Here is a 24821-nt window from a genome sequence, read left to right as displayed (position 1 = left end):
TAGGCCACCCTGCCAATCCAACGCTGCTCACCATAAGACAACACACTTGTTCTCGTCTTGCAGAAAAACACACAGGCACACTCCTTCCTTGACCAACTATCTCTTTTACTGCCTTTATGAATAACCACAGACCAGAAACAACATATTCAACGTCATTCTGCATCTTATCGTAGACATACCCTAGTAAAATTATTCATGTGCCCTGTTAAAAAGTAATCAACAATCTTAACTTGTGTCTCTAGAGTCCCGCTCAAACCCACAAATCAGATTAATGTATTTCTCTTCTCAGCAATGCCACATTCATAGATCCTTGACATCCCCCCTTTTACATATCCCCTTGCTAAAACAACAAAAGATAATTGCAAAATCTTAAAGAAATGTATATGTAAGATCAAATAAAGCACCGTTTCTATCATACAAACTGAACGGTATTTAATGTATTCACAACTAAAGAGATGACATGTTTACAAATCACATGAATACCTTGGGATTAAAATTCATTTTCACCAGTACTATTTCCACCTTCTTTGCAGTAATGATGACTCTCTAGAGCTTCAACTCTGATTTTGATTTCTTAAGTTTATGAACTGTACTAATAGGGTGGTCCGCCAGTGTAAGGCAAGTATCAAAATAAAATGAATGTTTTCACGTGCTTTGGATGTTTATGGTGTTATGGTTCATTTCCTTTCCTGGAAGTTTAATTTTATTCACTCTTCACAGATATATTCTACTTATGGGGCTTCAGGATAGAAACGAAAAGCTTTTCTACAGAGTGCTGACATCGGATATTGAAAGATTCATGCCCGTCGTGTATACACCCACGGTTGGTCTAGCTTGCCAGCAATACGGTATAGCTTTTCGGAGACCAAGGTATTGTCATATAGCTAATTCTTTTCTATATACTGTGTTAAGTTAGCATGAGCTTATTAAATGTTTAAAAGCCATTTTTCCTTTTGCTTCATTTTGCACACGACACATAATTGTTGTTTTAGCTTTCAAACCAGAAGGGCTTCATGATTTTCTTTGAGAAATAATATGTTATTGCTCTGATATCAGTTTTGCTTGGTACACTGTCTGCACAGTGAGTGCTGAAGGCTCCAAGGATAACTCGACACAGTGTTGTTGTGAGGTCTGATCTTCGCACCTCCATAGACATAACACACATGCTGCTGCCAAAATCTGGCTCTAAGCGGGTTTTATATTGTTGTGCTGAACACACACGTAACACACTTGATGGTGCTTCGCATGCAGAGAGCTGGTGGAAGATGATGTGATCCTCTGCCACTGAGATTTTGAGGTATGGGCCCGCCCTGCTAAAACCCAAACGAGACCTTCATAGATATAAAATACTATGCTAAATATGGAGGGCGAGAATTAGGTGTTGTTAATTCCTATTCATTTCAGCATCATAGTATGCTGTCACCATTCGCCTTTTATGGACTAGTAACTATGCTGGTAACTTTGTTGCTTTTAATATGTTTGCTTGTATTATATAAGATACTGCGTTTGAGAACCCTGCATTAGTAAATAAATATTTCAAATATGCATGTGTCCTCATTTACTCCACGTTCTGGTTTGAAATGATTATATAGCGAAAGAGTGTTCATGTGTTCCACGATTCCTGAGGTAATCTAAGTTCATGTTCTGGTTTGTCTAAGCATTGGGAGTTTGTTATGACCGAGAGACACTGTACCTAGCTCGGTAAGGGGATTTTGGGTACTGAGGTGAGTTTTGGGCCATCCTAATTCACTGAGGTTCCAGGTCTCTATGCACAGTTCTGTAGGAGAACGGAATTCCCGCTACAGTGTGTACAGTTGATTATAAAAAGAAAGAAGCATTTTTTCAAAGATTGTACGGGATTTGAGTCTTCTTTCAAAGAGACAAATATAAATCAATTGAGCGACATTCATTCGTTTTGTTTTTATTTGTATAAAGAAAGACTGCAGCGCTTTCTAGTAACTTCATTCAGAAAACCAGTGCTTTTCTTTTTTATGTTAACCCTCTGGCAGACAAAATGTTATCGTTGTACTTTCTTTTTGATCAGTGAAAACTTTGTACTCACTGTTGAGGCCACCAGTTGTCCATACCAGTGGCTACTTGCTGTAACTTGTGCTACTTTCAGGATCACGCCAAGAATGAAACTTAATTTTTGGCCTCAATTTCAAGTTCCTTGATATTTACATTTTAATTATATATTTAGCTGTTTGTATTATATTAATCTTCAAAATTGTCCAATTTTCTGAACAGCTGGTGACCTCCTGATTAGTCTGGATACCCTCTCGGGTGAATAGCAAAGATTTATTTTTCACTTTGTAAAGCGCTTGGTTACTCCATCAGTGTGTCCCTGTGCTAGAGCAGACTCTCAATAAGGTTGATAGAAGCTATTAAAAAGAGTATCCGGAAGCACCGTCGGCACTAGAGGTGCACAATACTAGTTTGAATGTGAAAACAGCCATGTCTTTAATCTCATCCGAATTTTTTTTTCGGAGGTTCTGTACTTAGTCCAACAGGCAGAGTATTCCAGATCTTAGCTGCGAGGTATCCAAAGGAGCGCTCTCATCCTCGCTTTCTGTATTCTCGGCACAGTAACCAATGCTCTGCCGTTCGATCTTAGATTCCACGCAGGTGTGTAGGCTGTTATCATTTTTTCCACAGCTTTCTGTGGCAGTAGCACATGATGTTAAAGTTACGCAAGCTAAAGCTCTCACAGTGACAATGACCATTAAGTATTTAATGAATGAGCCACTGGATCCAAGAAGACTTTAGATTTATACAACATTGTTGAAGTATTTAGAGTGAGAATGATTTGAATGCTTAACCATCCATAATTGTTTGAAGTGGGTGTGGTAAGCACAGTAGCTTGTGGATAGTTCTTAAAATAATTGTAACCTCTTCCCTCTAAGGTTAGAGCCATTATCTTTATGTCGAATTTTGTAACCAGTAGATAAGGATTCATATAGGATGAAGTTTAGACAGTGGTTAGGGGGAGGTTTCTGGATATGTAACATTTCTCGTTGATTAGATTCCAATAGAGCCCTAGCTTACCAGCTATGTTTTATAAGAAATCAGCAATTATCAAAGTCAGTCTCTGTCCCACTATACAAAGGCTTAGAGGTGGGATTGTATCTTTAAATTAATTAATTTCCATTTCCCTTTAGAAGCTCTAACAAATGTGGTGGCTAGTGTAGCTTTCTAAATGCTTGAGAGGTGGATTGAAATTAATGGATCCCTAGCAACAAGCAAGCAGCCCAATTTACAGTGTTTGAAGTTTGTTCACAAATTACTGTTGAATATTTAGGTATAGACCATTGCAATAATCTATTTTAGAGAGCACTAAGGATGTGACTACCATTTTCTGTGAATCAGGAGGAATATATGAAAGTGTTTATTTGATTATCCTTAACATGTGAAAGAAGGTGGAAATTACAGCACTGACCTGATCACCATAGGTTAGTTTGTTGTCGGCTAACACTCCTAGATTTCTAGCCTTCCGGACTGGAGCCGGGGTAGTACCCAGCTCCTGTGGCAATCAGGATGGGGGCCAACAAGAGACCTGATTGCTGAATTGGATGACCTCCATCTTCCCAGAATTTAATTTCAGGGAGTTGTTATTCATCCAATCACTCACTGCCTTCATACAGTTATGGAATCTAATTCCAGCGTCAAATTCCAGCGTCATTGTCACTGCTGGAAAGGGAGACACCAATCTATGTGTCATTAGCATACCATGTAAGAGAAAATCCAAAAGATCTGATTAGATTGGCCAGAGAGGTGACATACATGTTAAACAATGTTGGGCTCAGCGAGGACCCCAGATGGACCTTTGCAGGGCAATGAAAAGGGTTCAGAAACAAACTCCTTTAGTGCCACTGATTGTTCTTGTCCAAGAAGAAAGGATCTTAATAGGGCCAGCGAGCCCCCTCTGATCCCGATGTTGTGAAGATGGTCAATCAGCAGCTCGTGGTTGACCTTATCAAATGCTGTCCATAGATCGAGTAAGACGAGGTTGCTCTCCCCCCTATCCAAGCGACACCCTTATCTCCCCTGTATCAAGGCAGTTTCGGTGCTGTGGCCACTTCTAAATCCGAACTAGGCTGAATCCAGAAGATGGTCTTTATGTATCAAGGTGGCCAGTTATTGATTCATGGTCATCTCCACAATCGTGACTGTAGGAAGAGTCAGGAGATTGGCTATAGCTATTGGGATTCATAGGATTAAGGTGTGGAAGCTATCTTCCATTGTTTGTGAAGTAACCTGTCTTGAACATCCTGTTAAAAATGTCGGTAAGATTAGAAGCAATGATTTCAGGCGCTAATTTAACCAATGAAAGGAGCAAGGATCAAATGGAAAACCAGACTTTATATATTTAATTTGCTATTTTACCTGCGCATCTATGAGAGCAGTAATTTCCGTAAAGGTTTCATTGTCAGGGCAGGAAAAGGAGGTCTTATTCCCCTCTGGAGACAATACCTTATTTACGGAGAACCTGATATAAACCTGTTCTACTTTATTTTGAAAAACATTTGCAAGGGTATTGCAAAACGAGTGCCCACTACCTGCCAGTTTATTGCTAGGAATAGTGGTCAGTTTGGGTCAAAGTCTGAAGCAATTCTTTTACAGAATTTTTTGAAGCTTCAAATTTTTGTATAAAGTAGCAGGATGTTTCTTTTTCTAACAAGGTTTTTTAATCTGCCATACATTACTTGTATGTTTATTTCTCCAGATTGTTGTATTCTTTTCTCCATTTACGTTCCTGCCGTCTTCTACAACATTGTTTTTGAGACCTTAGTGTATCTGTAAATCACAGAGCCGATGGTTTACTTCTATGATACTGAGATATCGTGACGGAAACATAGGTAGTTACTGCTGAATGCAACCAATTTGTGTAATTTAAAGATGATTGGTCTAAATCCTCTACCTCTCAGGATGTGATTGAGTTAAAATCTGATTAATTTGATCGGTTCGGATTTTGTGCCAAGCACATGATATTTGAGGGCTGTGAGAGAATTTATTGAAAGCCTGCAGTGAGAAAGGTTTATTTCAAACATCACTGCATTATGGTCTGACCAGGTCAAAGGTTAGGTGACTGCCTCAGTTAAAAAGGCATTATTAATAAAGATCTCATCCAGAGTGTGCAAGGTGTGTCAAGCCAGCCACCACTTGTGTGAGGCCTAAGCTAGACATGGTTTCAGTTAATACAAAAGTGTCTTTATCTGTTTGAGCTTCTAAATAAAAGTTAAAAACACAGTATAGTCATTGGAGAATAGACTAGATTCCAATAGCAAGCTAATGGCCTGAGCAAAGGTGTTCCTTGGGCCAGGTGGACGATACAATAATAATCTAATGAAGGATGGGATTTTAGACACCTCAATGTCAAAGGAAAGGGCTTCCCATTCTGGCGAGGAAACAGGTTGGAAAATGGCTGACATGTTGTCCCAGTGTATAATAGCTAACCCACCTCCCCGTTTTTAGGTTTCGCCTCGCCGAAAGCTGCGCAGCAGACTTTCACGCATAGCCAAATCTTATGTCTAGAGATGTGTGCTCATGTCCCACACCTCTGTTCCATTGGCTAGCTCCATAAATGGAGGCTAGCCATTGGAACAGACATCTGTCCGTCATGGCCGGAGTAGATTCGTGGGCGTTCCCGCGATTTTTACTCATCCCGCCCCTTTGCGATCGTCATGCGGCGGTGGGCGGTGGTTTATTATTATTTTTTTTAAAGCTTTGTTTTCTCCATTTTGGAAGTGTCGTTTTCAGGGGTGGGTTGTGCGATGTCCCGCTCTCCGTTCCCGCCCCCCCCTCCCACTGTCCGTGTGCCCGTTCCTGCCCCCCCCTCCTGCTGTCGGTGTGTCCGTTCCCGCCCCCCCTCCCGCTGTCCGTTCCCGGCCCCCCTCCCGCTGTCCGTGTGCCCGTAGGTGCTTGTTGTAGTTTGTTGTCTGCTCTTGATGTGTCAGGGCAAAATGCGATGTAGCGCTGCTGGTGTTTGGGTGCCATCTGGGAATTCTGTGACTTAAGTCAGGGTTGTCTGATGTCGTTTTATTTGAAAAGTATTAGGAATTGTAAAAGAGGTGTTGCGGCGCTCTGAGCTCCATCTTCGGCATTTCCGGTTTATGTTCGTTTACTCAATGCAATTTATGTAGCGCGGATTTTACCCGAAGGTATTGGAGTGCTTTACATAAGAGACTGTTGCACAGGATTGCAGGCGTAGAAGTTGTAGAGTCGCACAAGGAGGAGATACGGGCAGAGAGAGGTGTGCGGAACTCTGGGTGTTTTCGGTCACGGTTAATGATTCGGCAGTGGGGGGAAGGCTCGCTCACAGAGTGAGTCACTGCCATTTATGTCTATCTGGCGGGCCGAATGATTATTTGTGTGTGGTTGGCTTGTGGGTTTAAAGCTGGCTTTGCATGGCGCGAAGGTTGCCAGTTCGGTTCCCCCTACAGGCATCAGAGATGATTGAAATAGATGCGCTCATGGTGGTGGTTACAACCAGAGTTATAAATTGCAAATGTGCAAGTTGTGAAGTCACACAGGGCGGAGATGCAGACAGAGAGAGGTGTTGTGGAGCTCTGGGCTCCATCTTTGGCATTTCCGTTTATTTTCATTTACTTGATGCAATTTTGTATAGCGCAAACTTTGCCCAAAGATGTCGGAGCGCTGTTCATGAGAACCCTCTTGCAAAGCATAGGAACTTAGGAGTTCTGACACTGTTTACTTTGTAAATAGGCTTTTCGCCTGTCATTCTTTTACTGCATGTGTGTTAAGAGACAGGCGCAGGTCCTGGATAAAGTATCCAGGTGGGTTCGTGCACTGTAGCAATGAAGGAACAACATCAAGAGCAGCTGTGTATCTAAGGCACTAAATCAAAGGGTGAGGCGGCTGTAGCCCGATTCTGTGCTATCCTGCATGTCACCCATTCGGTTTCGGGTGCATTACATCTGTAAGACAGTGGCAGCTGAGATGAGGTAAGGACGGGCTCATGGCAGCCTTTTGGGACATCTGTATGGTTGTAAACCCCGCTTCATTTCACACAGTGCTACTGTATTATAATCAATGGGGAACTCAATAGTGCTGTGTAGTGTAGAGTGACAGTGAGTGCAGAGTGACAGTGAGTGCAGAGTGAGTGCAGAGACAGTGAGTGCAGAGTGACAGTGAGTGCAGAGTGAGTGCAGAGTGACTGAGTGCAGAGTGAGTGCAGAGTGACAGTGAGTTCAGAGTGACAGTGAGTGCAGAGGGACAGTGAGTGCAGAGTGAGTGCAGAGACAGTGAGTGCAGAGTGAGTGCAGAGTGACAGTGAGTGCAGAGGGAGTGCAGAGTGACAGTGAGTGCAGAGTGAGTGCAGAGTGCCAGTGAGTGCAGAGTGAGTGCAGAGTGACAGTGAGTGTAGACTGACAGTGAGTGCAGAGTGAGTGCAGACTGACAGTGAGAGCAGAGTGAGTGCAGAGAGAGTGCAGAGAAAGTGAGTGCAGAGTGAGTGCAGAGACAGTGAGTGCAGAGTGAGTGCAGAGTGACAGTGAGTGCAGACTGAGTGCAGAGTGACAGTGAGTGCAGACTGAGTGCAGAGTGACAGTGAGTGCAGAGTGACAGTGAGTGCAGAGTGAGTGCAGAGTGACAGTGAGTGCAGAGTGACAGTGAGTGTAGAGTGAGTGCAGAGACAGTGAGTGTAGAGTGAGTGCAGAGTGACAGTGAGTGCAGAGTGAGTGCAGAGTGACAGTGAGTGCAGAGTGAGTGCAGAGTGACGGTGAGTGCAGAGTGAGTGTGAGTGACGGTGAGTGCAGACTGAGTGCAGAGTGAGTGTGTGCAGAGTGAGTGCGAGAGTGACAGTGAGTGCAGAGTGAGTGCGAGAGCGACAGTGAGTGCAGAGTAAGTGCGAGAGTGACAGTGAGTGCAGAGCGAGTGCAGAGACAGTGAGTGAAGAGTGAGTGCAGAGTGACAGTGAGTGCAGAGTGAGTGCAGAGTGACAGTGAGTGAACACTGACTGCAGAGTGAGTGTGACTGCAGAGTAACAGTGACTGCAGTGTGTGAGTGTGCAGGGTAAACAGTGTGAGTGAGCTGAGTGAGCAGTGTGTGAATGTGTTGAGGCAGTGTGTGAGTGGGCAGGAAACAAACACTCAAACTAAGTCCACCACACCCATACATAACACCACACACATAAGACCACACACACACCATGCACACACCACACACACATACACCACGCACACATACCACACACACACACACACACACCACACACACCATACACTCACCACACACACATACACCACACACACATACCACACACACACACCACACACCACTCTCTCACCACCACACACTCATCACCACTCACCACAACACACTCACTACCACACACTCACCCCCACAGACTCACCACTACACACACAACCACACACACAACAACACACCACCAGCCGTCAGTGCACGCTTTCACCAAGCAAAAACACCACCAGGCGTACAACACCAGCCGCCAGTGCACGCTTTCACCAAACACACACACCACCAGCCATCTGTGCATGCTTTTACCAAGCACACTCCCACCAGCCGTCAGTGCACCTTTCCACCAGGCACACACACCTCCAGCCGGCAGTGCACTCTTCCACCAAGCACACACACCACCAGCCATCAGTGCACAATTTCTACAGGCAGGCACACGCACCACCAGCCATCAGTGCAGGCATCAATTGTTAACGCATCCACAATTAACTATTGTAACAATCGCAGTATGGTACACTTTACTTTTAAACATATTCATCTAAAGCACAGCATGCCACCATTGCTACAATTCCAATCCAACCCACATAATTCCACTACACACCACATGCACACACTCCATAACACATGGCGAAAAGACATTGCCATTTACAATGCCATTAGCTCAAACTCAAATAAATCCGAGCCCTATTGCATTTCTAATGCTTGTTTTACTTTCCTCCTTCCCTCCTATCTCTCCCACCCCTGTAATTTTCATTTGCTTTCCTTCTATACACACGCATGTCCTCACCTTCCCAGACTTCCAAGCACTCTCTCTCGCACCCTTTTAACCCCCCACGCCCCACCGGCTCCCTGCTGCTTTACACCTTCCTCACTCTGTAATGCTCTCGCGCGATATTCTTTTCAGTGCTACCTCTCTGGCCAGCACCACCTCTCCTACCAGCACCAAGCAGTTCGGAGCTCGCTTAGTTGCTTGCACCCAATCCTCTGCCCCCCCACCCCCCTCTCCTACCGGCACCAAGCAGTGCGGAGCTCGCTTGCACCCGATCCTCTGCACCCCCCCCCACCCCCCTCTCCTACCAGCACCAAGCAGTGCGGAGCTCGCTTGCACCCGATCCTCTGCCCCCCCCACCCCCCTCTCCTACCGGCACCAAGCAGTGCAGGGCTCGCCTGCACCCGATCCTCTGCCCCCCCACCCTCCTCTCCTACCAGCACCAAGCTGTGCGGAGCTCGTTTGCACCCGATCCTCTGCCCCCCCCCACGCCCCTCTCCTACCGGCACCAAGCAGTGCGGAGCTCACTTGCACCCGATCCTCTGCCCCCCCACCCCCCTCTCCTACTGGCACCAAGCAGTGCGGAGCTCGCTTGCACCCGATCCTCTGCCCCCCCACCCCCCTCTCCTACTGGCACCAAGCAGTGCGGATCTCGCTTGCAACCGATCCTCTGCCCCCCACCCCCTCTCCTACCGGCACCAAGCAGTGCGGAGCTCACTTGCACCCGATCCTCTGCCCCCCACCCCCCTCTCCTACCGGCACCAAGCCGTGCGGAGCTCGCTTGCACCCGGTCCTTTGCCCCCCCACCCCCTATCCTACCGGCACCAAGCAGTGCGTAGCTCGCTTGCACCCAATCCTCTGCCCCCCCCACCCCCCTCTCCTACCGGCACCAAGCAGTGCGGAGCTCGCTTAGTCGCTTGCACCCGATCCTCTGCCCCCCCCACCCCCCTCTCCTACCGGCACCAATCAGAAATACATTTACAGTATAGGTTCTCTGGTCTGATTTTCGGTACACCCCATGCTTTCATCAATGTTTTAATTAGCATCAGCGATCTGTGAGTCTTGGTATGTTTCCCATTTCAGAAGAAAGTGGTCATAAATGATGCATCAAAGGCTAGATGTGTAACAATGTCATTGTTTTCCCCTTTCAAACATATATTCCCAAATTATTGTTTAAGTGTGACACATAAACTGTTTTAAATGTCCTCAAAAGAACCATGGTTCGTATGACCTTTTTAGTTGCAAAAGTTTCAAAGAAGATTGCTTTTAAAGCGAAGACTTTTCACTCATATTAAAATAGAATGTATTAAACGTGTACATAATTCATCAAGAATGTGTATGATGCATCAACTCTTTTGATTTTACATGTGTTGCACTTTTTAAATTTGAAGTTGATTTTGAGCCGATGTACATCTAGCTCTTTTGTTTCACCTTCACACAGTCACTGGCCGCTTTGTAGAAGGCCGAAATAACATTTTTGTTCTGCTGGCATAATCTGACATACTTTTGATAAACTCATGTTGCACCTGTTATGGCATTTCTGAAGTTATGCAATTACGCCACATTGCTCAATATGCCCCTTGATTTTACCCTAAATTTGTAGTAAGGGCCCTAGATGAATATTTATCCCTTGGTATAATGTATACGTTGAGTGTCTTACCCCAAACATAGGCCTTTATAGTAGAAGACATGGCATGATTTATGTGCCTTATTTATAGGTTTTGGTGCATTGATGCATTCATGTTATTGCGTTTATGTATAATGTTTAGAGTTCAGAAATCGAACTAGTGTTTTAATAATGCCAATATAGATTTTTTTTTTAGTAATCGTGCAGCATGATTCGGTTTTAGTTTTCCTATTAATATTTGCATGCAACAAATTATTTAGGAGTTTGTTGAGCATAATTGTGTTTTGGCCCTGCACGACGTTCACTCTTGCCTTTTTTTAAGCTTTCTGAAGCTATTGGCATTGTAAATGACATTGCCATTTATTTATTTATTTTCAAAACAAACACATAAATAAACATTTTGTCATTTACAATGCCAATAGCTCAAACTTTTCGAAAGGCGAAACCATTGCATTGTAAATGCTTGTTTTAACTCTAAGCTACAAATGGAATAGCTGGTAGGAATTGCTGCAACCAGATCTGGGTCGGACGTGGGATTAGCCCGTGTCTCTGTTACACAGACAATATCTAGCCTATGTTTATGTAAAAAGTCAAGTCTATACAAAACTTTTAAATAAGTGGGGCCAAATTATTGGTGTTAAAATCGGCAAGTATAGTGAATTTAAAATATTTAACATTATATTATCATTAGAAATATGTTCACATATAGAAATTGCATTTTAAAAATTAACATATAAAATAATATGTATAAATACATTTTATTACACAAAATCGTAAAATAAAAATATATACATTAAAATAAATGTTGTAAATTAATATGGACATGAATACAATTATTAAATACATAATAATGAGAAATTATTTTAATAATTAAGAACCATTAAAGCACTATCTATTAAAATGGAAGAACATAAATATGCACAATAAAATTATTACAATCAAGAAAATTATTTAATAAAATTACCATTCTCTAAATTAAATAGAATCCTAAAATAAAAAGATATACATTAAAATAAATATAATAAATTAATATAGACATGAATACAATTATTAAGTACATATTAATGAAAAATGCTAAGAACAATTAAGAACAATCAAAGCACCATGTATTAAAATGTAAGATAATAAATATACACAATAAAATTATTAAAATTAAGAAACTGATTAAAGAAAAAATAACATTACTCCAAATAAAATTGAAACTAAAATAACTTATACAATTAATTCACAAAAATATGCTATAAAAACTAAACAAATACAAATTCAATAAAAAAATTATTCGACTTTGGAGGGGTCAGTACTATTCCAGCTCTAACCTGAGCAACAGTAATGAAAGTAATGGACTTTGAAGACGTCATATCTACTGTTACCATTGCAATGTAAGGAACAGTAGGTAAAGCGTTGGACAGACTAACTATTCCCACTACTTAATTTAACAAAATAATCATAATATTAAATATAAATAATAAATAAACATAAAATGTGTTTGAACAAATATTTTCAATTATATAATATTCTAACATATAATGCATGTAAATAATTAAAAATTGACATACCGTAGACTTTAAGATTATAAATAAAATAATTTTGAGAAAGTGTTTACCAATTAGAAACATTTAAACACAAGGACACACTCGTGTTTGAAACACTTCCCACTTATACTACTCAAAAATCCCCAAACTCATCAATTAAAAATAACACTAGAAGAAAGTAATAGTACAAAATAATTTCAAAAATACTAGAAAATTACTTTAGAAAAATATGAAAACATAATACATAAACAGTGTAAAAATAACTTAAAACACAGACATAATTTATATAATCAATTACCTAATTAACCAATTAACAGTTTAAAAAAATGAATTACCAATTATAATTATTGATTGAATAATCTATAAGTATACTAATGTATATATTTAATAATTAAATAAAAATTATAAATTAACTATTTACATTGATAAAACATATATTAAAACTCTCTCCACCCTCCTCCTCCCCGTATCCATCAGCCTGCCAAAAAATAAATATATTCAAATAAAATAAAAACATCTTTAAATATAATATTACCAACGCAAAAATAGACTTGAAATGATTATATATAATTCACAATAAAATAATAACATACATACAAAGTAATAAAACTCAATTCAATAAATTAAAAACTAGTTTTATACAAGTATATTAAACACTTAAAAAATAGTCTTACCTCGAATATTCTGTCTCACAATATTTTTGACATCATAATATTTGTGAACAGCAATATTTATAGCACAATTTGACAGTTGTGCACCTTTCCTGCCAGTGCAATAATCTGACCATAATACCCATATCCTACCTAGCGTGAACTAGCTTTACCATAGCTTATGTATCAAGTAACCACAGAACTAAATTACCGTCTGGCTGGACAAAAGTAATGCAAACCAGGTTCAACTTGTTAGTAAATCTGGGCCCAAGAGTACAATGATGAGAATCGATTATATTGTTAATAGAAACGCCAAACAGTGTTGCTGATGAAAAAGCATCATCTGGTAACCGTATCCAAGCCTGATAAGACTGCAAGTTGTATACTCATTACACACTTAAAACCATCCACTTTTTGATCTAACAGGGTGTTGAACATGACAAAAGCTTATTACTGTGTGGTACGTGATCCCATCAGTTTAGCCATAAATGATAACTGAATATTTCAGAGGAAGTTACCAAGTTTGGTGGGTCCAGTAGTAGTTTTCAACAGCATGGATCAGTATTCTTCCAGACTTCAGAGTCTAGAGTGCACTTAATTATCTCTTTATCAGTAGGCCTAGGCAGAGTTGCCAGACTTTGCATCTCTCTCTGAGTGTACGGTGAGACTATGGGATGACTTTTAAAATGTGTTCTTCTCCTGCACAATAGACAAAAGATGGAAACCAAAAACAGATTCGGATTTTGCTAGACATGGTCGCAGATAGAAGTCTGGAATTAGGTGGATCAATCACTCCCTCATAAAATGTGCTCCTACTAATTCCTTGAACTCTGCACATAATTGGGGAAGAATAGTACATAAGAATTTCAAGAAGGTTATACTAGTCTGTGTAGCAGCCAGAGCCTTAAATCATGAATTTAGATGTGCTTCAAATTAAGTTCAAAGAAGTACTTTTTCTTAGCTTATTTTGCTTGCTCCTATAGATTGCGGATTGAGTGTAGTAATTTGTGTGGGGCATATTATCAAGGGGGTTTATCTCCGCTTTTTTGGCTTTAAAAGCCAAGAAAGCGGAGATAAAATTATCTCCCTATTACCTAGCTGCTGCTAACACCAGTTAGCGACAGCTAGTAGGAGATAGCGACCATCTTGGGCTCCACTTTGCATGTCAGTGATATTTATCACTAATGAGATGCAAAGTGGGCGTGCCAAGATGTTAGCGACTGAAAACAGTCGCTAACATCGCTATCTCCTATTACCAACTTTTGGAGATATTCGCGCTAAGCGGGAATATCTCCAAAAGCTGACAATATAATAATCGAAATTGTGGATTCAACAGTTTTGCAGGTCGATATTTCAAACATGATATTTTTAAGACTTCCCCTACGACTACCATTAAAACAAATCTTTTTGAATATCTCAAGAGATTGTTTATACCTAATTCCCAAAACGTCCTAATACATCAAAATAAATCAAACAAGACATTGAAAATACTTTGACAAGAAAGTATGTTGAGCAAAATGTTCTCATAAATATCTGTCAAAGAGCAAAATCATTGTATTTTTCCTGTGTTCAATCTCAGGGACACTTTCTTTTCACAGTTTGTCTATTATAATGAAACTAGCAGCCCGTCCCGACGTTGTCCGGGAGCTATTAGGCTTCAGGGCCCCCGCCTGCCCAGACGTTGTCCGTGGGTCCCCCGGAGCCTTCCTCCATATATTGCAGTATTATACCTCTATGTTTACTTTGTACGCTTTTGTAACCTGCACATGTCACTTTTTCCTCCTATATCTCTATGTTTACTTTCTACGCTTTTGTAACTTGCACACGTAACTTTTTCCTCCTGTAATGCACCGTTTGCCTCACTTTTGTAATGCTCCGTTTGCTTCCTCTTGCAACCTGCACACGTCACTTTTTCCTCCTATACCTCTATGTTTACTTTCTACGCTTTTGTAACCTGCACACGTTACTTTTTCCTCCTGTAATGCACTGTTTGGCTCACTTTTGTAATGCTCCGTTTGCTTCCTCTTGCTCACGATGTACACTTTTGTAACCTGCACACGTAACGTTTTCCTCCTGTAATGCACCGTTTGGCTCACTTTTGTAATGCTCCGTTTGCTTCCTCTTGCTCACGATGTACGCTTTGTCATTTTTGCTTCATTTTTCCGCCGCTCACTGCTCCTAACTAAATAAATAAATAACCTAACTTATCCACCACTCACCGCTCCTCCCCGCCTGTCCGCCGCTCCTCACCGCCTGTCCGCCGTTCCTCACCGCCTGTCCGCCGCTCCTCACCGCCTGTACGCCGTTCCTCCCGAGCCATGTCCGCCAGTCCTCCTCGCACTCCTGGACGCCTTTCCTCCCCGCGCTCCTCACGTCAGCACGCACGTCGCGGCCGGCGCTTCTTCCAAGGGACTACTTTCTTTTCCGGTAAATTTTTTAAATTACATATATTTATTATGTTTATACAGCCTATGTCCATCTGCACACCCTGACGATTACAACAATGTATCGGGTGTGTGGATTGGCGCTGTGGATTCTGAGTTTACCCGCCTCAAAGGTTCAAAGTTATTCCTTTATAATAGTAGTATAGATATTAATTGATTTGCTTAGGTATTTTGCACGGTTCTGGCATACCTCATTGCAGCTACTTTGCAGAGGATTTCTGGTCCAACATGTGATGTTCTTAAAGCTGAAGGACCTTGCTAGGGTGACTCACCTAGGGTCCTTACTATTCTAGGAGTTGGACATGAAAGTGAGGTTATTGGTCTCCTGAATGACTGCTCAGGAATTTCTTCACATCCATCATAAAACTGTAGGGATTGTTGCTTGTAAAATCAGTAAAGTCTCCCTGTACTGAGTTCCTAAATGAACCACAGTCAGTGCTGCAAGCCCACTAGTAGCATTTAATTAACAGGCCCTGGGTGAATGCAACACCACTCTACTAGGGACTTATAAGTACATTATGTGTTCCAACATGGTGAGGGCCAAGTCCAACACTCTCCTAATTTTCTTTTTTAATTGTTAGCACACCTCCACTTCCTTTGCATCCCATACAGGGCTTTAATTGAGGCAGGACCTGCTAGTGCGTATTATCAGCAGTAATCAAAAATAGACATTGGAATGGGTGATTATTGGGCATGACTACACATATGCCAATTATTATTATGTGTGTTAAAGAGGTACACAGATGTGGTAATATGTACAGCGCCAAAGAAAAATAAATCACAGCATGTGTGTCAGAGGAGATAATGAAGTGGAGGAGATGAAAAGAAGTGCATGTAGAAGGTAATAGTGTAAAGGCAGCAATAGAGATGAAGGCAAAAAAGTGTGAAAAATGCAGATGGAGTAACTTCAGAATGATATGTGGAGAGAAAGGGCTTACATGACTAAAGCAAAGAAGTAGAGAGAGTGATTGCAGAGGACAGTAATTTAAGGGGAAAGAGTGGGAGTTATTGCTTATTTATCTGATAGAGAAATAAAATCAGTACTAAAAAATATTCATAACGGCAATTCGCCTCCCTTGTTTCAGGTGTATGTGTTCCTTGGTATTATGTATCTGGGTGTACTAACATAAAAACTGAGGGGCAGATCTACAAGCAAGTGCTGCAGCGTGGCACTGCAAGCCCTTTTGCTGTGCCACACTGCGGCACTTCCGAAGCACAGGGATGCAACATATTACAAGAATATATTGCATTACTGTGCTTCCCCTCCCCTGGTGCACAAACTGTAGCCATGCGCTGGTGCAGGCACCCTTGCACCATGGTGCAAGGATGCCTGCGTCGTGGGGGATTGTTTTTGTGCAGGAAGGGGCACCTTCCTGCACAAAAACAATCAGTACAAGCATTTTCCTCTTTCAATTCCTGCTGCAGCACGCATTGAAAGAGGAAAAAACGAGGAGAAATGAAAACATTTTGCCTCATTGCGCCTCCCTGCGCCACCTCTAGGGTGTCGTAGCATTCAGACGCATCTCCAGATTTACGATTCCTCGTAAATCTGGAGATGTGTCTTGTTCTATGGGTGTTGCCTGGTAACACCAAAAGAAACACCCTTGGAACGTCCCTTCCACGCAAAGTGCTGCGTGTGAAGGGGCGGTATTTACAAGGAGAGGAAAAGTTTCCTGTCCTTGTAAATATGGAGGAGCACCCTGCGCCATCAGTACGTCACGAAAAGTGACATACTGATACTGGTGTCGCAGCGGGCTTGTAAATCTGCCCCTGAATTCGAATTCACTTCTTTGACCAACCTTATTTTAAAGATCCTCCCCTATTTTATCCCACACAAAGCACTGATTTTGCATTTACTTTCAGTTTCTTCTCCTATACCGCTGCCTTCTCCTGTAGGATTAGGTAAACAGCTCAAGTCCTGTTTACTTTTTTTTATTTTATTTTAAAGTGTTCCTTACTTTGCCTATTAGACATAGCAAGGGAGACAGGAGGAGTCCAGATGGGGCACAGGGCCCAGTTTGCCCCACCCTGGTTACTACTCACAACTATGCTTTACAAATCACTTCATCATAATTTTCTCATACTTCAGGTACTTGTGTGTTGATATTTTGTAGCGGTTTATATCTGATGTATTGTCATAATGCATGGAAAAAGGACAGAAGGCCATAATGACTTAAGCTGCAGTAATGAATTTAAAAAAAAAAAATTATGCCAAGCCCGTTCCCTCGTATCGCCCATTGTAAAACGTTATGAAAAAATATGTCTGACATACCGTTACATGCCTCTCTTGCTACTAATAATCTGCTTAGCTTAACGTGTATCATTTTTCATGCATTTGAAAGTATTCTTTTTTTTACCAACTTACTTTCGAATGCAAAACTCATTTTGCACTGGAAAGTACCCTACAAGTAACGTAAAGCATTGCTTTCCCTTACATAGTGCCAAGAGGGTGTTACATGAGTGGTACATGGGCGTTCCCATCTAAACACCCATGCCGTTTGATGAAACAACCCTGGGGCATATTACCAAGCAATAGCGATAATTATCGCTATTGCTTGGTTAGAGACAAAAATTTACCGCTGAGCTGCGGCGATTTTTATCGCAAATAAACCTTGGTATTACCAAGGTTTATCGCAAATGCGATAAAAATCGGCCGCAATGCATGAATATCGCTGAAAAGTCAGCGATATTCATGCATTACCGAGCTAATGCTCTTAGCCATGTTATCCACCTCCCATTGGATAACATGGCTAAGAACTGCTCAGGGCAGGTGTTAGCTTTTGGAGATATTCGCGCTTAGCGCGAATATCCCCAAAAGTTGGTAATAGGAGATAGCGATGTTAGCGACTGTTTCCAGTCGCTAACATCTTGGCACGCCCACTTTGCATGTCATTAGTGATAAATATCACTGACATGCAAAGTGGGGCCCAAGATGGTCGCTATCTCCTACTAGCTGTCGCTAACTGGTGTTAGCGACAGCTAGGTAATAGGGAGATAATTTTATCTCCGCTTTCTTGGCTTTTAAAGCCAAAAAAGCAGAGATAAACCCCCTTGATAATATGCCCCCCTATCTACAAACAATTATAGACAAGTTCAGCGCCAAAAGTTAACGTCATCAGGAGTCATTAGGAGGAGACAGGTTTTCATTTCCCCCTTCGTTTCCTACTTTGGATACGTGCTGCAATGTGCAGCACACATATGAAGTGGGAAAAGTGTTTGAACTTGTCTAGGCATAGTATTTTGCACATGAAGGGTATCCTTCTTGTACAAAATCTATGCTATACTCAGGCATGCACCCAAGCGCTACGGCGCTAAGGTGATTGCCTGGAACCTGCCAGCTGAAATCAGTGCAGGTGCTAGGGAAAAGAGAGGAGAGAGCCATCTCTATGTAGTAGATATGGGGCTTTCCCGCTCCCTCCCTGTCACTCAGCTCCGCATTTTTGGCTGCTCTGCTGCATTGTGTGACTTCTTTGAAAATCTGGCCCTTCGGTTGCTAACAAGTTCCGTTAACTTTGCTGCTTACTTGTAATTGATTAATTTCTTTAAGAAGGATATGCTACATTAGGGCAATGCATATCTGTTATAGAAACCAGTGAAAGGTAAGGTGAAAAATGAATAAGATGTTACCTCCCAAGTGCTCTGGCTTTTTCCAGTCAGCATAGTAGTTTATATCCATTTGTCAAAGAAACTGTTCTGATTCTTCATTTGAATATGGAAAATGTTCGTGTAATTTTAATAACATATTGTTTAACCCGTGACATGTTTCTGAAAACAAAAAAACACTTTTACTTTACGACCTACAGTTTGGTTCTGCAAGCATTTTCTTTTCTGAGATGTGGTATTTATTTAGGACCAATGGTGTTTACAAATTTAAGTTGTTGGCTACCAAGTTCATCTTTTTTCCTCAACAAAACTATTTAACGTGCATATATGAGGTGGTAAGTTAATATGATATACTTTTAAGCAGGACTATGGAAAATTCCATCTGCCTTCTCCCTTTTTTGGGGCCCCTGGAATTTTAATTTGGCTGTGGACTGAACCTTGCTAAAAAGGCACAGCCATATGTGCTCGGCTAAAAGGTTCTGTTTTTGTTCTTTCAGTGTAAAACCTCCTACAGTGTGAATGGTCTAACTTTCCTGTCAGAACGTTTGGCAGAAATTATGAGGAAACAGTAAGTGGGCAGGCCACACCTCCATTTTATAAGGAAGGGTAACTATAAGGGAATTCTTCTTTTCTAACTATGTGGTGATGACGGCAGTTAGTGTATAAATCACAGATGAAAGATAATTTAGCTTGGAAACTATAAACATGTAATCAGATTTGAGCTTCTTGTTGTCTTATTGACACCTTTTAGAAACTAAATATTGGGGCCCTTATTTATGAGGCCTTGCGTGAGTTTTGCGCCGCTGGTGCGTCACTTTTTGTGACGCACCAGCGGCGTACAAAATGCGCCTTGTTGCGCCATATTTAAAAAGTGACGCATCTAGGTAGATGCGTCACTTTTTAAACCCCGGCGCCACATTATACCTGCGTCAGGTATAATGTATGCAGAGGGGGCGTTCCCCTGCAAAAAGCCCCGTAATTGTGACACAGTGAAATCTATGACATTTCACTGCGTCACTTTTAGGATGCTGTTGCGTCAAAATCTTGCTCCTGCCTCACAGCAGGCGTAAGACTGACGCAAGCCCTTTAACATGGGGCTTTCCCCATGTGAAAGGACACATTGCTGGAGTTGCGTCACTTTTGTGACACACTCCAGCAATGCGTCACTTTTGCGCTTACAGATGCGTCAGAAATACTGACGTATCTGTAAGTCCTTGCGACATGATGCGTCATACATTAAATATGACGCATCATTGGTGTCGCAAGGAGTGCGCAGTGAAAAGTGACGCATCGCTGTTTTCACGCAGCGATGCGTCACTTTTCATAAATGAGGCCCCGGGTGTCTAAAGTAATTCACTATTTTAAATGACCTTTTGAGACTCACCTTTGTATCTGGGCGATTGAGAACTATTTATGCTGATTAAGACTCTCTTTGTTGACTCAGGGTTCAAAAGGGCCCCAGGATACATAGCAAAGGATAGCAGGAGTTGGCCTGCAGTTATGTTATTGTCTGAATATTTGGTGCTGTCATCATGCAGCTCCTATCTGGAGAAGGTTTGAGGCAGACATTCTGCAGGACACCCTGGAACACTTCAAACGGAAAGAGTTTAAATAAATTTGATGACGACTAATCTTATAATGATTAGTGGTTGGTGCACTCAAGGTTTCCCTTAATCATGTTGAATTTTGCTTTGCAGAGGTTTCTGGGAGAATGTTTTTACTAATGTCCACAGGATCTAAATCACAGTATGGTAAAGGAGGAGGGGCTGTGGGGAGTGTACTTCAGACATCGTACAGTCCATGTTCAACAGTGGGTCCCACTTTTTATATCTCAGCCAGTCATAAATCTTTATTTGGCATAACCGCCATGAAAGCACATACACAAGAATTTACAATAGCATAAAACAGTAAAAACCAAATAATATAATAAATAGATTAGAATACCTAAAATACAATCAGTAATAATGCAGTAAGCTCCGATGCGGAGGAGCTGTGAGACGAGTGCATTCTAGTGGACCATCATGAGCCCTCATCCTGGAGGTGGTGGGTGAATGCCTGTGCCCCCCTCCGGCCCCCGCACGGATACTGGAGTGCATGGAGTGCCCTGTGTCTGGACTCCTGGACCTGTGGGTCTTGGTCCGTGAAGTGCAGAGGATTCGGGCTGCCATCTTGAGACAAGCGTGGACCCAATGGGCTGTTTTGAAATGGAGAGTGCTTTGTGACCTGCAAGAGCCGGACCGACTACTGTGGTCCCTCACTTTCAGGCGCAGAAGGTATGTCTGAACCCCCCCGGTTCCCTCTTGATCCTGAAGCGGGGGAGGTGAACTGTGACCGGGTCCTTGTGTGCACTTACGTATTCAAGAGGGGCCACACAAGGGACCTGTGCCGCTCCCCCCGATGAGCCATGCCTGACTTCATCTCCATGCGGCCTTCAGGAGGACACGAGTGTCGATACTACATATGGCGCCAATTAGCTGATTTGAGCTCCTAATACTCTGGACTTGCTACTGACATATTAGAGTGCTTGATGCCTTGCCAATATACAATCACGGGGTCTGCTGTTGCGGGGGCTGGCGACATGGGGCACCTTGAACTCAAAAAGACATGTGTGTTTGCTCAAGCTATCTTGGTCGTCCCAACCACTTATCTACACACCCCATTTAGCACCCCACGGAGATATTGACCCGCTTCCCAGGCCCCTGCCCCCCCCCCCACACACATCCTTCCCTCTTTCCTCTCCTGGGGACTTGTTTCTCCTGTATTGGACTTTTGTAACTCTAACTTTTGTAACCATGTGTCCTTTACCAAAGCACTCCTTCTCCCCTTGTTGGGGAGGGATCCAGCATGTATACCCTGGAGTCTCAGAGACCCCTATGAGAGAGTCCACAGCATCAAGGGAGCCACACACAGCGGAGGTGTGGGAATGGCGCCATTTCCTCTGGGATCACAGCACACAGGAAGTTGGACACTGTTTTTCCTTGTCTCCCGGTTGTGTTTCTTTCAACCTCCCCCTCCTCTTTCCCTCTTTCATTCTTTGTCGACCTCCCCTGTTTCTATCCCCTCTCCCCTGAATCTCTCCCCTTACCTGCTTTTTCCCTTACGTATGTTTTTAACGCATGTAAATATGCTCCAGCAACTTGTAACTATGCTCTGAAACTGGGTAACTTGTAACTATGTCATTTGTAACTATGCTCTGAAACAATGCTTGTCCTCATGTAAAGCGCTCTGATACCTCCGGGTCTAGCCAGCGCTATAGTAAACCTTTTTTTTTGTCAAATAAATATTCCTTGATAAAACGTAGGACCCCTTTAAAATGATTGCTACCCCATCGCATCTGTCTCATAGTTCTAATAACAAAGGTAATCAACAGCGACAACTATCATGAGGCTAACCTTTTTATTGCCTGAGCCTCCACATGTTCAGGAAAAAACGTGAGATGGCAAATACACTAGATTGGTTGATATCACTTCTAATGATCCTAACTGCTGTTCTACAATCTCAGATTCCCATTTTGTGGTAAACCAGTAGGATGCACTTCCTCTGCACCCAGTATAGGTTAGAGAAAATAATTGCAACAAGATCAATGGTCTCAGGCACCTGGGGATAAAAGGGACAGTTCCCATCTGTCTTCTTGGGTACGCCCTGCCACTTGGCCATAACTTAGTAAAGAGGCAGGATCTCAAACCGAAATTGCATATATAGAGTCTTAGCTAAGGGAGGTACAATCTCATCTAAATATCCTTCTGTGATTAGGATTTTTCTCAGTTTAGGAGTAGTAAAGTTAGGACTCCAAACTTTAGGACTCCTAAATGCCTTCTGTGAATACCGAAAGTCTTAAAGTTAGGATTTTTCTCAGTTTAGGAGTAGTAAAGTTAGGAGTCCTAACTTAACTACTCTAAAACTGAAAAAAATCTTATCTTTAAAACTTTCGGAATTTACACAAGGCATTTTGGAGCCCTAAAGTTAGGGCTCCTAGCTTCTGTAAATACCGATATGAGTTAGTGACTTCTGTGAATACCAAAATGAGTAAGTGCCTTCTGTGAATACCAAAATGGTAGTAAGTTTAGGATTTTGTCTTAAGTTAGTTCTGTGAATCGGGCCCACAGTCATTAAAGACCTCTGGGGGCATATTATCAAGGGGGTTTATCTCCGCTTTTTTGGCTTTAAAAGCCAAGAAAGCAGAGATAAAATTATCTCCCTATTCCCTAGCTGTCGCTAACACCAGTTAGCGACAGCTAGTAGGAGATAGCGACCATCTTGGGCCCCACTTTGCATGTCAGTGATATTTATCACTAATGACATGCAAAGTGGGCGTGCCAAGATGTTAGCGACTGAAAACAGTCGCTAACATTGCTATCTCCTATTACCAACTTTTGGAGATATTCGCGCTAAGCGCGAATATCTCCAAAAGCTAACACCTGCCCTGAGCAGTTCTTAGCCATGTTATCCAATGGGAGGTGGATAACATGGCTAAGAGCATTAGGTCGGTAATGCATGAATATCGCTGACTTTTCAGCGATATTCATGCTTTGTGGCGATTTTTATCGCATTTGCGATAAACCTTGGTAATACCAAGGTTTATTTGCGGTAAAAATCGCCGCAGCTCTGCGGTAAATTTTTGTCTCTAACCAAGCAATAGCGATAATTATCGCTATTGCTTGGTAATATGCCCCCTGGTTATTTAACTCAACTTTAGCATCTTTTCCTTTAGGTTCACCCGTTACACTGCGAGTTTTTAAGCTAGTGCCAAGGTGCCTCATGGTATTCGAGTGCTCTAAAAAGCTATATAACATAATGTTAATGTTAATGTTAATGTTAAAGATGGTTTTGTATAGCGCTCGGCTAATCCGAGGAGTGTCCCGGCGCTTTGACCTAACACGAACAAAGGACAAAAGTAAAAAAGGGAAAAGAGAACTACTGCACAAGCAACCAAGATTTCAAGTCCTTCCATAACATAGAATATCAGACCGAAAGGCTGTTTATACAAGAGAAAAGGACAAAACCAAAAATATTTGCCAAAATCTAGGCTGTCACAAAAATCCTATATATTTAAAATATTTATGCAGAGTGAACAGACTTTCAAGAAGTGCTGAGTACAGAAGGTCATTACACCATGTGTATAGGCAAGGAGTGCAAATCTTCTAATACCTCTTTTAAGTACAATGAAACAGTAATTTCACAATCACAATAACTGGAGTTGTTGATAGTGTTTCAGCTTTGTCATAATTTTAAGGTCATCAACAGGACATATTTAGTCAAGACTACACTAAATGGGAGGCCTGGTGGAACAAAAGATTCAGGGGGTGTAATGTATTGCTTTTAATCTGCATAACTGCTGTAGAGTTATTCTCTGGTAGGAAACCAGGCTGACAATTGATGACTACGGAAGTGGAAAGCAAGTCCAATTCGATGGCATAGACACAGCAAGGTTTGTGTGCTCCAGGTGGAAAAAGCCAATTGTGGATAGTTGTGGACTGAGTAACATGCTTTCCACTAACCCTATAAAGAGTATTACCTCAAACGACACGTTTCCTCACTGAAATACTGTTGATTATAATAAATATTCAGGATTATTTTAGGTTAATTGGTGGTTCCATTGTTGAAATTGTGTGCAAAGTTTCCATCACTGCATTGTGTGAAGTGTCAAAAATAGTTTAGCACAAGATTCATTAAGAGTGGCCTGCCCAAGACATCATTGGTGGTGCTTGTATTAAATTTGGATGTTGAGCATGATGTTAGTCTTGTGATTAACCCTGGGTGTAGTATGCGTAGTGGGGCTACGCAAAGCTACGCAAAGTGGGCGAGAAACTACGCCCAGGTACGCACTGCGCATAGCCCCACTATGCGCCGCCTGCCCCCCTCCCCTACATACCTAATTTTTTGTAAATTCAGAAATAAAAGTAAATAAAAGGCACTTACCTTGTCTGCTGCGTCCCGGGGCTCCCTCTGCTCGTTCGCACCGCCGTCGCCGCCATCTTGGAT

General features: G+C 42.1%; 1 protein-coding gene across 1 annotated transcript in view; it reads left to right on the top strand.

Moving 5' to 3' along the window:
• ME1 (malic enzyme 1) overlaps positions 1-24821 on the top strand; it is a 1313190-nt gene that overhangs the window by 226489 nt on the left and 1061880 nt on the right. The window contains exon 3 of the mRNA XM_086926558.1: positions 721-870. Coding sequence (XP_086782684.1) covers positions 721-870 — 150 coding nt within the window. The remainder of the gene's footprint in view (positions 1-720; positions 871-24821) is intronic.

The sequence above is a fragment of the Lissotriton vulgaris genome, chromosome 6, assembly GCF_964263255.1.
Source record: "Lissotriton vulgaris chromosome 6, aLisVul1.2, whole genome shotgun sequence".
Lineage (NCBI taxonomy): Eukaryota > Metazoa > Chordata > Amphibia > Caudata > Salamandridae > Lissotriton > Lissotriton vulgaris.
This window is presented reverse-complemented; position numbering and strand designations above follow the sequence as displayed.